This window comes from Erythrolamprus reginae, chromosome Z (genome assembly GCF_031021105.1).
Source record: "Erythrolamprus reginae isolate rEryReg1 chromosome Z, rEryReg1.hap1, whole genome shotgun sequence".
NCBI classification, from domain to species: Eukaryota; Metazoa; Chordata; class Lepidosauria; order Squamata; family Dipsadidae; genus Erythrolamprus; species Erythrolamprus reginae.
In genome coordinates, this window is record NC_091963.1 from 121,391,344 (window position 1) to 121,406,261 (window position 14,918).

A 14,918-nucleotide genomic window follows, 5' to 3' on the forward strand; every position below is an offset into this window, starting at 1 on the left:
GTTCCCCCCAAGCGCGCAGGTAGCACCCACCATGGGCTTGGAGAGAACCTGTCAATCATCCCCAAAGATGCCCAAGGGAGAACGCGCAGTTGCTGAAACCACCCAGATTTCCGCCCCTAACCTGCCTACCCAATGACCAGAGGTAAGCCAATTAACCTAATTAAATGCAAACACCCCCTAACCGCACATCCATCTCCCCAGTGCGGAATGGGCGAAAAAACAGCCTGGCCAAATGGGCGAGGCTGCAAAAAATTCCCATTCGGCCCCCGAAGGCGACCCACTAGGCACACTGCAAAATAGGGAAGGGCGGGTGGGTGTCTGCTCTTGTACCAAGGTCCGGGCGAAAAGGCTCTCTTCCCGGCCTGCTGTCCCTTAAATAGGGCCAGCAGGCCCCGCCCGGACCCGACGTCATGCCCAGCCACGTGGGCATGGCATCCTCGGCCGAAATCTCGCCTCGCGAGATTTCGGCCGAAAACAAGATGGCGGCCGCCATCGGAAGGGTCCGAGTCTGCCCGGCCCTTCCGCAACAGCGCCGTGGGGCCGGTGAGTCAGCCGGCGATATTGCAGAAGAGACGGAGTAACGACTCGGACACAAGAGCTGGATTTAAACTTGGGTCATTTTTATTATAATAAATTTGCATAATTTATTAATTAAATTAGCATGAATTAGCATAAATTTGCATAAATCAACATACTCAACTATGACCCGGAAACAGTGGACCTGCAGGGTCAAACCGGGGCGGAAATGACGTAAAAGGTCAACATTCCTGGGCAACTATGGGCGTAATCGATGCTGGTCCAGGTGAGGGACCTCTCCCTCACCTGAGACCCTGCCATACACTCGCATGAGGGGGGTCCCGCTGGCTCACCCCTACCCTGGGACTTCAATAGCGGGACCCAAAGACAGGTTCCCCCCAAGCGCGTAGGTAGCACCCACCATGGGCTTGGAGAGAACCTGTCAATCATCCCCAAAGATGCCCAAGGGAGAACGCGCAGTTGCTGAAACCACCCAGATTTCCGCCCCTAACCTGCCACGGAGCGGGGGTCAGATCTCTATCTTGGCCCCCCGACTCCCCCCTCTATCTGCGCCAGCTCACGCAGAGACCGCTGCAGGTCCTGTAAGAAAATGGCGTTCCCCTGTTCTGACAGGTGAACGCCATCGGCCCGGTAAAGCCACGGCCGATCTACAGTGATGAGGGGATGGGCCACTACAACCCCACCTAATTCTTTGACAGTTTTTCCCACGGCCTTATTCACCCTACGCCTAACCCGGTGTATGGCCCTAAGGGAAATGGCGTCCCTCCAAACGATCCTTGGAAGGATCTCTGACCACACCACTTGTGTGGTGGGCCATACCGTGCGAAGCCTCCGCAGGTCTTCGCGCGCCTGGACGATCAGCGGTAGACCGCCAAGCAGGCACAGGTCATTGCCACCAAGGTGCAAGACCAGCCATCTGGGTGCGGCTATGGGCTGCCGACCACCCAGTCCCATCTGGGCGCGACCCTGGGTAGCCGCCCGCCCAGCAGCGCCGGGTACCGCCCTGAGATGCTGAGTACCCAGCAACGTCGGTAGGAGCCCCTCCCACCGCATACCCCTCCGGCCCATCCAAACAACATTGACCCACCGTCCCAACGACAGCTGGGTCCCGATGGCGCTTCTAGCTGCGGAGCGGCCGGCCCAGAAGACCATGCTGTGGCCACACAGCAGCGCCGTCGGTTTCTGCCTGGACTGGGAACCTGGAAGAGGACACACACAGAGAGGTTACCTAGCCTAAACCCTGCCCAGAATCCTCAGCGGGCCTAACATAACCCAAATATGCCGCTGACCGCCAGCGGCCGATCTCCTGAATCCGTTGGGCCGGGAAACCGGAAAGTGCCGCGCTAGTGGCGGCGCCGATATGGAACGAATGCGTTCCATAGCCGGCGGGATCCATGCCTACCTGCGACATAGCCTTAGACACTATCGCCCAGAATTGATACCGGGTCAGGGGGGTGCCATCCTGGTGTAAAAAAAGGTACCCACACCCTGACCCACGCAAAACACAAAATTGCTGCAAAGCAGCCACCGGGCAAACAGACTTATCGGTGGCTGCGCTAAGTTCAAGTCTAACCCCTCTGTGTAACTGATCTGTCTTGGAGTGTCTCACCAAAAGAGAGACACCCCCCGGTCTAAAGGACAGATCAGCGAGCTGGAAGGCGCGGAGCGACAAGTCAGACTGCGAGGAGGCCATTGCCTCGCTGACCCTGAGGGCCCCGAAAAACATAACACAAGTCGCTGCCCTAAACAGCCGAGCCTCGTAAAGAGAGGCACACAGACTGTCAAACGTCTGATTAATCAGAGACAGCTGCTGAACCGTCAGGGCCCGACGAGTGTCGGAGGGGAACCCCTGTCGCTCCCTCACCCAGCCTTCCAGCATCCTCCGGATGCGAAAATCACCCGAAAATTCACCAAACCCCCCCGCCTTGGACAGAAAGGCGAGGCCGGCTAACCTGGCCCTGATAGTCCTTACTGAAAGGCCACGCCCCTTCAGCAGGACACAGAATTCGGCTAGGTGCTCAACCGGGGCAGGCCAGCAATGGGGGTAACCCTTACCCAGCCTGAAATCCCCAAACTCCTTACCTGCACGCTGATAAGCCCGCAGGGTGCTAGGAGCTACCGATAAGGCGATCGCCCTGGAGGCCTCATCTCTCCAGCTCTCGAGAGCCCGCCCAGGCTCCACAGGTGGGCTGGAAACACCTCTGGCGACTCTCGGGCCCACGGGGCCAGGGTCCGAAACCTGGACAACTGACCACGGGACAAGGCGTCAGCCACCCCGTTATCTAAACCAGGGACGTGCCTAGCCAAAAACAAGGCGTTCAAAGACAAGGACCTGTGCACGAAATGGCGGACAAGCCGCATCACCCTGTCACTCTTAGAGGACAGGGCGTTCACAACATGAACAACCGCTAGATTGTCACACCAAAAATGCACAGTCTTATCCCTGAACTGCTCCCCCCAGAGCTCTAAGGCCACTATTAAGGGGAAAAGCTCCAAAAAGGTCAAGTCCTTAACCAATGAACAGGCACTCCATTCCGGAGGCCATGCCGACCAGCACCACTGGTCACCTAACACTACCCCAAAACCGCAAGTCCCTGCGGCGTCGGAACACAGCTGCAGCTCCGCTTCCAAAAGAAGCTCCTGCCGCCAGAAAGACAACCCGTTAAAACGTTCCAAAAACTCCCGCCATACACAGAGGTCAGCCCTGACCCCTGCGCATAAGCGGGTACGATGGTGGGGCAAACTTAGCCCCTTCATCGCATCATACAACCGGCGAGAAAAAGCCCTACCAGGCACGACTACCCGACAGACGAAATTAAGGATCCCGGCCAACTCCTGGAGCTGCTGAAGAGTAACCTTCCTGCATCCCAGGACCGCCTCGAGTTTACTCCTAATTTTTACCAACTTGTCCAGGGGCAATCTGGAAGATTGCTCCTCTGAATCCAATTCAATACCGAGGAAGGTAATCCTGGTGGCAGGGCCTTCGGTCTTCTCGGGGGCTAAAGGCACCCCCAATTGAGCGCAAAGGGCTTCGAAGTCCCGCATCACAGCAAAGCATTGCTCCGATTGCGCAGGCCCGGCCATCAAGAAATCATCAAGGTAATGAACGACCGAACCCAGGCCACTGCGCCTCCTGAGCACCCACTCCAGGAAGGTACTAAAGCTCTCAAAAAGAGAGCAGGAAACAGAACAGCCCATGGGCAGTGCCCTGTCCACATAAAACCCACCTTCGAAATGGAAGCCCAGAAGCTCGAAGTCGCCTGGGTGAATGGGGAGGAGCCGGAATGCCGACTTAATATCGCATTTACCCATTAAGGCTCCCACCCCACACTCCCTAACCATGGCCACGGCCGCATCAAAGGATGCGTACCGGACTGAACAAAGCTCGTCAGGAATGAAGTCATTCACTGACTCCCCTTTTGGAAAAGACAAATGGTGAATCAACCGAAATTCACCACTCGCCTTTTTGGGGACCACCCCTAGGGGGGACACTCTAAGATTCGAAAAAGGCGGCTCCGGGAAAGGCCCGAGGACCCTGCCCTCGGCAACCTCCTTTCGAATCTTAGCCCTCACAATGTCCTCATGTCCGACAACCGACCTGAGGTTGTCCGACATGAAGGCCTTCCTAACACCCACGTAAGGGATCCTAAATCCCTCTGAGAAGCCCCTCAAGAGCAGCTCGGCTCTCGGGCGAGGGTGGTAGTCGACCAACCAACCCTCGAGCACCGACACATTAATTGGGCTGGGCCCCTTTTCCCCCAGCTGGTGGGGAAGGTTTTCCTGGACCCCCGCCCTTCTTCTCCGCCCCTTTCTTGGGGCGGGGACAGACTGAAGCTGCATGGGACCCCCCACAATTCCCGCAGGCATGCTTGTACTTACAAAAGGGACGAAAACACGCCCCTTTTGCAGCAAACTCATGACAAGCGGGCGAGGCCCCCTTGCCAGCCACACCAGGAGTCGCCTTGGCCGGTGAAGCCACGCCAGGCTCCTCCTCCATGAAGTGCCCACTATCCGTACGCTCACACCCTTCTTTCCCTGACATATGCGTGGCCCGGAACCAAAGGTCCGGCACCACCATATCCCAAGGCAAGTTAGGCTCAACAGCCATCCTCATACGGAAACCCTTATCATAATGGCGCCATATGGTGCCCTTATATTCGAAGTGGGCCCTAGCAATCAAGTCTATATACTTAAACATGGCAGAGGCCATAGCCGGCTGCCTTTGAATCACCACAGATCCGTAGGTGAGGAAAGCATACAGCCAGGAGCTGAAGCATTTCGTCACCTTGGTCTTCTTGGTTTTCTCCCCCGGAACAATCTCTTTCTCCTGCTTGGGAACCTCTCGGTTCAAAAGCGAAAAAAGATCCACGTATTCACCCCGCCAAATAGCCTCCTTGACCGACGGGTGAAGATGGCATCCTAGAGGGGTGGACGGCAACCCGCACGGGATAGCCCCTGCTTTAATACAAGCAAACGGGTCCCATACGGAGTTGGCTGCCATGCCAAACACCCCCGCACCGTGGGGGTAGGGCAAAACGGGTAGCGGGGGCATAACAGCAGGGGCCGGGGGAACCCACCCCCCTGCCCCGGGTACCGCAGGTATCCCCGTAGGCCCCGTCCCGGGCTGCGAAGCCGGGGCCGGCCGCGGGCGGCCCCAAAGGAGGAACCGGCTGGGCCCAAACCTGCCCGCAAGTGCCCGTGGAGGACCCCAAAAAACTGGACCCACTCCCAACCCCCGCCGGGGGAAAACCCGGAGCGGGGGAAGGAATAAAGGACAACGGTGTGGTGTGTGGTGCAGCCTCACCTGCCCCGTATGGGGTTGATGACATCCACGGGGGGCCCATTGTTGCAGGGCCCGGGAAGGCCGCCATCGGCCCTGCTGGGGCCTGTCGTCCAACCGGAGCCATCTGCCCCGCCTGGGCCGCCGCCGGATCTCTCCCCAACGCCGCGGGAACTTGCTCGATGGACGCTCCGGGGACCGCACCGCTCCGCCACTGCTCGAGCTCGTCGAGCCTCTCCAACACCCTGGCCCAAGACATGGCGGGAGAAAGAACAGGTTGAGGGGCAGGAGGCAACGAAACCCCCCCCCTTGCTCGGGGACCACCCCCGCATTCCCCTCCCTACTGGCCCGAGCCCGGGCAGAAGGCCTAAGGGCCCTCCTGGGGCGTGCAGCCGGCGGAGCCGCAGGGGCAGTGGCAGGCCTCTTTTTTGGAGCCATCCCAACTTATCCCCAATATGCAGGGCAACCCAAACTACCTGGGGCAAAACCTCACCTACAGTGGCAAGCAAGGCCCCCTACCGCTGTGCCCCACCTAGGGCAAATACTGGACGGGAGAAGCCCCTGTTACCCCCCAGGCCCCGTTCCCCAGGCGCTAGTGGAAAGCCTCCCCTCACAGGTAGGCCTTACAGGCCCGCAATCCGGCCTCCCAACCGCCCAAGGCCCTGGACCCCAGAGGCGACGCCTCCACCGCGGCCTCCTCCCGGCCGGGAGGAGGTTACCAGTCCCCCTCGAGCCCGAGGGGGATCGCTGAAAACCGCTTCCCAGGTGTTGAGGATTGAGCCTCCAACGTCGGCTTCCAGCCAGGAAGAAACTCTTCGCCCTCTCGGTAGGCCACAAAATGGCGGCCGCAACACGAGGGCAACCAAAATGGCGGCGGAGCAGCACCAGAGAGTGTCTGCTCTTGTACCAAGGTCCGGGCGAAAAGGCTCTCTTCCCGGCCTGCTGTCCCTTAAATAGGGCCAGCAGGCCCCGCCCGGACCCGACGTCATGCCCAGCCACGTGGGCATGGCATCCTCGGCCGAAATCTCGCCTCGCGAGATTTCGGCCGAAAACAAGATGGCGGCCGCCATCGGAAGGGTCCGAGTCTGCCCGGCCCTTCCACAACAGCGCCGTGGGGCCGGTGAGTCAGCCGGCGATATTACTTTGCATGGTCAGCTGTTTTCTCCAGGGTGCAGGCCTGCAGTTTGCATATCTTTGTTGATGGTGTCTTGGCATCTCTATTTTGCGCACCCATGAGATTTCCGGCCATTGAATTCTAGTTGGTAGGCAGTCTTGACAATGGTGGAAGTTGCTGCTCCCAAGGGCATGCATTGCATGTCCATAGCAACGCACCAACCTTCTCTTATATTCTCTATAACTGATACCGTACCAAAATGTTGCTGAATGGTGCCATTTGTGATGTGGTCAAGAAAGGAGATTCCCTTTACATTGGTTTTTATATAATCACAATAAAGACTAACACTTTTATATAGCCAAACTCACTGATTTCTAAAATAGTGCAGACAAGAGAGAATGCATATTGATAAGTACAGTATAACTAATACTTCGGTTTTGGAAAAAAATAGAACTTAGTAAGATTAATAGATGGAATAGCTAGGAAGCTAAAAACCAGATAAATTAGTGTTTTCCCATTCTTTTCCCAATATTTCCTGAAAGAAATGGATAGCAAAATTGATCATTAATTCATTTTAAAGCACTTTATTTCTAAACTTTTCACTGTCTTTAGCTTATTAAATTGAAGTTGGAATAAATAAATTGATAAATGTTTTTTTAAAGTCTTTGATATGGTTATATACTGGTAGCCATCTTGATCTGAGGTGGAATTATTTTAATTTTGCCTCTTGGGTTTAATTCAAGGTTAGCATTTTTGAATTTCACCAGCAAATAAATGGAGCATTTTTCTATAGAGTTCATCAAATATATTATACTTGTCTGGGGTAAGAAAGGTAAATATGAATCAATTCAGGTGAAATAATCTCATTTTTATGTTCACATTTCTGTCAGAATGATAATTATATCATTATTTTGATTTTACAGTACTGTATTACTATTCCTTCACTATCTAGCAAAGCAGTAGACTGTGTGAACATGTATTGGCTTGATTGCTTGGCTGTCTCCATTTTTACTTAAAGTCAGTCAAATTTAATCAAATAGAAAATGCACTTTCAGATAAATGTATTGGATTCTAAGACCATGCTTGTTGGAAATAGTAAATTAAAATAAATTCTTTTCCTGCACTTAGTTCAGGAGAAAAGAGATTTTTAAGTCAGTCTGTTTAGTGAAAAAAGTCAAAGCATAATTTAATTAGGATACTTGTTATTCCTTTTATGGACTCATCATCTAATTCCCTGCTTAAAATCATACTTATTTTATTTAATGTATAAAATGTTGCTTTGTTGTAAAAAAGGAAACTCTGCCTACATCATGGTAAATTGATGTTTCTTCTGTAACATCATTTATGTTCTCATTTTGGGTCATCTATTTTAATCAAAAGATCACAGATTTATTTTTGATTGATTGTTAGCTCTGTTGTTTACCTCAGATTAAATTATTTTGCCATATAGGTAGATATAGATATATAATGCTAAATGTGGTTTTATGTTTCTGTGTGCTTTTAAAAAATAATAATGATAATTATTAATGATAGTTGGTAATGGTGCATCATCATCATAAATAATAAATAATAATAATAACAAATGCATTATTATTATTATTATTATTATTATTATTATTATTATTATTATTATTATTTTTAAAGTATTGTACAAATAGAATATAAAGAAATTGAAAGCTATTGATAATAGTTTTGAAACTGGTCACAATATTATTTCTGTATATAAAATAAATTGAATATTTGCATAACTGCTCTTTAGGAGCGTCTCAATACATTTTTGTTAATGTACCTGGAAGTAAACAATAAAATGATTTCACTGTTTTTATTTAGCAGCATCCAATGAGGCATAAATATTTAGATGTTAAACTAGGATGCACTAGACCCATGTTTTCAAACTTGTTTTGGACAGAGAAGTACATCATTCCCTTTCAACTCTAGTTAGGGTCAGCTTTAGGATAATTTGGCCAAGGGAAAAAATGTATCCTGCATTTATAGTTTTTCTTATATGAAATTGCTGAGCATACAAAAAAAATGCACAACTACCGGAGAAATGCAAAAGGAAAAAAAATATGGTGAATAATTGTTTGATACTTTGGTAAATTCAATGCATTATAACATGTGAACTCCGTGCTGTCTAAATGAGAAAGCAAACATGCATATTCATTTATCATAATGCAGAATCAAGTTACCATTTCTGGCCAGAGTCAGTAAATATGTATAGATTACACTTTCTACTAATATGCAGTAAGCAAGGAACACATTAAGCATTTTTCAGATTTATTTTCTAATTATGTGGTGCAGGTTATCTGGTTTTGGCAATTTTCTGGTCATCCAATGAGCATGCCTTAGAAAAAAATAAAATTTAAAAGTAATTGGCATCATAACCTTATTGTCTTTCTTATTTCGTTATAGAACAGAAATGAGCAAATTGTGAATCAATGACCAATGAAACTTCTCCAAATGAATTCCTCATCTTGGGCTTCTCTGGTCTTCAAGAGTTGCATTTGCTACTCTTCTTTATCATTTTTGCTACATACATTTGTATTCTGTTAGGGAACATGTCCATTCTCACGATTGTTTGTCTGGACCCACAGCTTCATACTCCCATGTACTTCTTCCTAGGACATCTCTCTTTTCTGGATATCTGTTATACCACCACCAATGTCCCTCAGATACTTGTGCACCTCATGTCACAGAAGAAGAGTATCACTTATGCTGGATGTGTAACTCAGCTTTATTTTTTTTGTCTCTCTTGTGGGAACTGAGTGTATCCTTCTAGCTGCAATGGCCTATGATCGCTTTGTAGCTATCTGCCAACCTTTAAAGTATACCTTAATTATGAAGAGAACATTTTGTGTGCAGTTAGCTAATGCCTGTTGGTTAGGTGGTTTTCTGAATTCAGCTCTTCATACTTATTTTACATTCCATTTGCCATTCTGTGGCACTAATCAGGTCAATTATTTCTTTTGTGATATTCCTCCCCTCTTGATGCTTTCATGTGGAGACACAAGTTTAAATGAGATTATCTTGCTTGTTGCTGGGATCATCATAGGATGGACTCCATTTGTCTGCATTATCCTATCTTACATTTATATCATATCCACTATCATGAAAATAAAATCCAATGAAGGGAGGATCAAAGCTTTTTCCACCTGCACCTCACACCTGATTATTGTTATGTTATATTATGGAAGTGCCATTTTCACCTATGTCCGACCAATATCAGCTTATTCATTGGAGAAAGACAGACTCATTTCTGTCCTTTATAGCATAGTTACTCCCATGTTAAATCCTTTGATCTATACTTTAAGAAACAAGGATATTAAAAATTGCCTAAAAAAGATATTTCTGAAGGTACTATACTTGAGATAAAAGCAGAATTGTAAATTAATATTACATTTATTTCTGGAAAATTTAGAGTTCATCCTGTCTATTACCATAGATTAAAGTGACTAGCAAATGTATCTATATTATCTATTCTTTCTATTGTTAATACATGTCATTGTTTTAAGTGTGTATTCTAACTAAGAATCTTGTTTGGCTCATTCAATTCTTATAAATTCTTTCTAAATTAATATTAAATTACATCCAATATTACATCCAAAAAATGAATACTTAAAATGCCTTTCTGTTTAGACAATATGAATACACTAACAATAGAATAAAATGTTCCTTGTTCTTTGTAATACTAATGTTCTTTGTAAAAACCCCGATACGTCTTACAATCGGGGGTGTCTTACTATCGGGGAAACAGGGTAGTAGTGATGTGCGAACCTAACAGTGTTCGGGTTCGGCAAGTTTGGACGAACTGTACGCAAAATTTCGACGAACTTGAAAGGGGAATCCCACCAAGAGATTCCGGGGGCGGAGCTTTGACGTCACGTATACCAGCTGGTTGCTAAGGACGCCAAGGTGATCACTTCCTGGATTCCATGGAATCCAGGAAGTGATCACCTTGGCGTCCTTAGCAACCTGCCGGTGATGTCAAAGCTGCGAACACCGAACGCAACCCCGAATTTTGCCTGAAGTTTCAAAAAAATTTGGGGTCATGTTTGGCATACCGAACACCGCAAAATTCGGTATGGACCCGAATAGGATTCTGGCATAATACTCATGCCCAAAGTAAACATAAATTGAATATTCATCATCAGTGGAGGTTAAAATGGCAACAGTTATTTCTGAGGAAAATTTATGACTTTTAGAAATCCATTTTGCTTAGAATATTAATATTAGAACAATATTACCCAGGTCTCCAATATTGGGATCAGTTTATTTTTATTGGAATATGATATACTTTGCTCCAAATTAAACAAATAAAGTTTAATTAACAAGCGTATTTACAAGTTTAATACATTATTATATTATTATTATATAAAGGAAAGGAATCACTATTGATTGGCAAGAAATATAAAATCATAGAAAGGCACATTAGCTTTAGTATTTCACCTTGGAGACATGTTCTGAGTAAAGAGATGTTCTTGTCAATCATTTGCCATGCCTAGATATTTTTCTCATTACTATGGGGTAAATTGTGAGTTTAAATCGCCTACTCCAGGATTTTGGTAGAGCTGGAATATCTTTACAATATGTTTGGGAATTTCCCAGTGGTTAGAGCTGTTGAGTACTTTGTTAAACACTGTGTGGGTGGGTGGGAAAAGAGGTGGTCTATGGAATTCTTGAATTGTGGATGGGTTCTTGAGTTTCCTGAAAACCCCTAGAGATTAATTTAATAGAATATGGGTAATATGACCAGTGTCAGGCATAAATACTATCTAATATCTGAACTTGTTCTTTGGAAATAAAGATAGTGAAATTCTTTGTCTTTATTTCATCTGCAAAATGTCACCCAACTTTATGTTTTTAGAATGTTCAGTCCTTAATTCAATTTCTTTTACTTATCATAAGATTTGTGTCCTCATCACAGCAGGCATGACATACTTTAAAGTTCAAAATTAGCTCTTGGAATTGGATTTGAATTGCAGTAACATGAAATTATGATAGACTGTAATATAAAATGTTGGGCTTCAACCAGGGGTGGGCAGCAGATAGGATTGGGTGGAATGTAGTTCTACAAGTAGAAATGAAGCTGCATGCCCAGCTCCAGCTGATCGGCGGCAGTCACTTCTGGGATTACTGGTCTCAACTGGGCTCTCCTTTTTCCCCCTGCTGCTGCTGCATCTGCGCTCCTTGCTTTTTTCCTCTTTCCTCCTTCCTGGCCTTGGATGAGCTTTCTTCTCTCCTGCCTGGCTCCCCTACAGTCTCACAAAGGCCTGAGGCCAGGAAGGAGAAAAGAGGAAAAAAGCGAGGAGCACACAGCCGCAGGGGGGAAAAGAGAGCTGAGCCGAGCCATGCCAAAAAACTCTGTGCGGTCTATTTCCCCAGCTGAGATGAAATGCATCTCATGTGGCAATAATACCCATGTAACTCTCCCTCAGCTTTCCAATATTTTAAAATCCCCCCTCCCATCCTGTTCCTCCTCCTTGGAAAGTGGCAGAGAGACCAGCACTGACAGGAGTTGCAGGGGGGCCTTTCCCTCCCCCATCTTTTATCAACAGCTGATCAGCACCTGTTCGCCTAGCTACCCAGCCTGAGGCAGGGGGTGACCCAGTAAGGAGAGCTGGGGAAATGCAAAACAAATTATCACCCCAGTGAGCGACACTGGTGAGGTTGTAGATCGAGGACTTAACAGTTCACTTGAACAATGATGATTGTTCAAGCCACTTCCACCTGGTCACCTGGACAGCAAACCACTCTTACCCCAGTCACATGACCATCAAGCCACACACACAAAATAAGCCACACTCACAGTGTGGCAGTAAAAGTTTTGGCAGCTCATTACTGACTTCAACTATATGGTCAAATAATTGCTTTTCAGGTGCTTGGCAACCAATACAACTTTAAAAATAGTTGTAACATCCCACAGACATGTAAACATAATTTGTGATATTTTTGCTGGTTTTTAAATCTTTTTTGCCTGTTATTCACAGCATTTACTTAATGACCATGGATTAACTTAATGGCCATAGTAATTTACTTTATTACTCTCACAAAAAATGTTGGAATATCACATCCAGTTATATACATGCATTGACTTACTACCATTATGTCATAAAAGCCAAGGACTACTTGTTTTCCATAATTCTATAAGGCAAAAGCTAAGAGAAAAAGGTCAATTTGTCACAGCCAACTCGCTATTAACAAATTGCCATGGCAAAATCTCCATAGCAAGCTCTCTGCAGGAATAATTCTCCACAGCCAACTCACCACAGGACAAATTACTACAGGACAAGAGTAATGCTAATATTAAAGAAATAGTGTAATAGAATTATTAAAGGAAGGATGCAAAAGGAGGAACTGAATGAAATGTGAATTGCAAAAAAAAAAGGTAATTAAATGCAATTGTTAAATTGTTCCACAATGAGTTGTCACACAGTGAGCTGACCATAGTGAGTTGTCCTGTAATTGGTTGGCCATGGTGAGTTGGCTGCAGTGAATTGACTGTGGCATGGCAAGTTGTCCCATTCTGAAGAGAAAATATCCCCAGCATAACAAATAAATGGTACACAGTTCTTCAGACATTACATCAGGAGAATGCAGCAAAATTGATTGGATTTCTATCTAGTTTTTATTTTTTTTCATGGAGATGGATACAGAGGAAGGGATCTTAAAATATTTAGTAAACATTTTAATAAACTAAGTACAACCTTGGTATTTCTTTTGTCATAATTCTCTCCACCATTTTGCCCAAACTACAAGCATAGGATTTAATTACATAGCCTTTCTTTTCAAACAAATACATATTTATTGTACTTATTAATCTACACAAAGCAAATAGTGGAGTAAACTTAAGGATGGAGATAAATATAAATATAAAATAATAATTGTAACTAAAAGAAATTTTAAGAGTAAAAACTTTATTAAATAAAAGACATTATGGCTTAGCTAAGAGTGTGCCATATTCAACAGATCCCAATTAAGCCAAAGTCACTTGTCTTAATTCATAAGCAGCTGCACAGAACAGGCAGCTATTCCATTGATTAATTGTTCTCACTGTCAGGAATTTCTCCTTAGTTCCAGGTTGAATTTTTCTTTAACGATCTTCTACTCATTCTTGTCCTGCTTTCAGGACTATACTATAGTGAGTAGCACCTAAACTCACCCAGTTATCCCATCTCCTCTAACTCTTATCTTTGGATGGGTAAATATAACGCAATGACAGAATTGAAAGGGACCTTTAAGATCCCCCTGCTCAAGTATTAGATCTAGGAAATCCCAAGCAGGAGACACTTCATCAAGATAATCTCAAAATTTAGTAAGATCAGCTGTTTGAAGTCACTTTCCAAAACATTATTTAGATTATTTTTGGACTTTTGTTTTTCAGACTTTATATGTCCAACATGGGGACCCTATGGGATTGACTGGATCAACTGGATTGAATTGACTCTAGCTTGTCCATAGTGTCTGAATAGCCAGACACCAGGCAGGTTTCATGTATCTAATGAAAGCAGTCGCACAAAACAAAACTATTGTGAGAGGGGAAGCAAAAAATACTTTCTATCTCCCTTCAGCAGAATGGAATCGCCAATGTCAATGCCGAAAGGTATAATTACCAAAAGAGCAGCAAACTTTAATGGCATGCTACAGATAAAAACTAACTTGTTATTGGCAAAAGTAGTTGGACAAAACTAAACAAAAATGTTGAAAATGTGTGCATTTTAAAAAGGAAAAAAATACAACCTATCCCCCCTAGTTGTATAGTGTCAAAACTATTGCAATATTAATTTGTATTTTGTATTTGTATTTATTAGATTTGTATGCTGCCCCTCTCTCTCTGCCCTTGCAAAGCAAGTCTATAATTTATATTCTTGTATATCTATTTGTAACCCAATTAATCAGTCCAATACATATGTTTAAAAAATAATAAGTTTGAGCAAAGAACAAAATAAAAATTTAAAGTACTTTGTTAACGGTCTGACATTATAATTTACTGATAGAAAATCTATAAGATTGACTTTTTTTTACTACAAATCACCCTGACTGTTATCTTTGAGTCCAAGATCAAATACCCTCATTTAACTATTAATAATAAAATCTTTCCTTAGGATTTTAAATTGATAATTTCCCCAACAATTGCAATTTAGTTTAAGTAGAAATACAGAGATAAATATTTGAACTAGTTTATCATTTTTAGATAAAGGGGGGACAGGAATTGGAATGGGCATAATGAATTAGTGGACTTTTTCTTGCAGTTTCGTAATTTAGTTTCTATCCTAGTTTCCTAATTTAATTGCATTATTATTATGTGTGTGTGTGTGTGTGTGTGTGTGTTTGTAGATTTTCACGGGTATAGGTATGAAGGTTTTAGCATATTTGGGTTTCTTCATGTGTAAGTTTCAGAGATTTCTGGCGACATTTCGACAAGGTCCCACTCGTCATCTTCAGCCTGGTGCTTCTGTCCTTGTGTTGGGGCGAACACAGCGAGACTTG

At 45.3% G+C, this 14,918-nt stretch overlaps 1 protein-coding gene across 1 annotated transcript; it reads left to right on the forward strand.

The window, feature by feature from the left end:
- The first annotated feature begins 8,869 nt into the window (after window positions 1-8,869).
- Window positions 8,870-9,803, forward strand: LOC139155004 (olfactory receptor 5V1-like). Its single transcript, XM_070730184.1, is given in 2 exon segments — window positions 8,870-9,169; window positions 9,171-9,803. Coding segments are annotated over 2 exon segments (933 nt in total).
- Window positions 9,804-14,918: the final 5,115 nt, after the last annotated feature.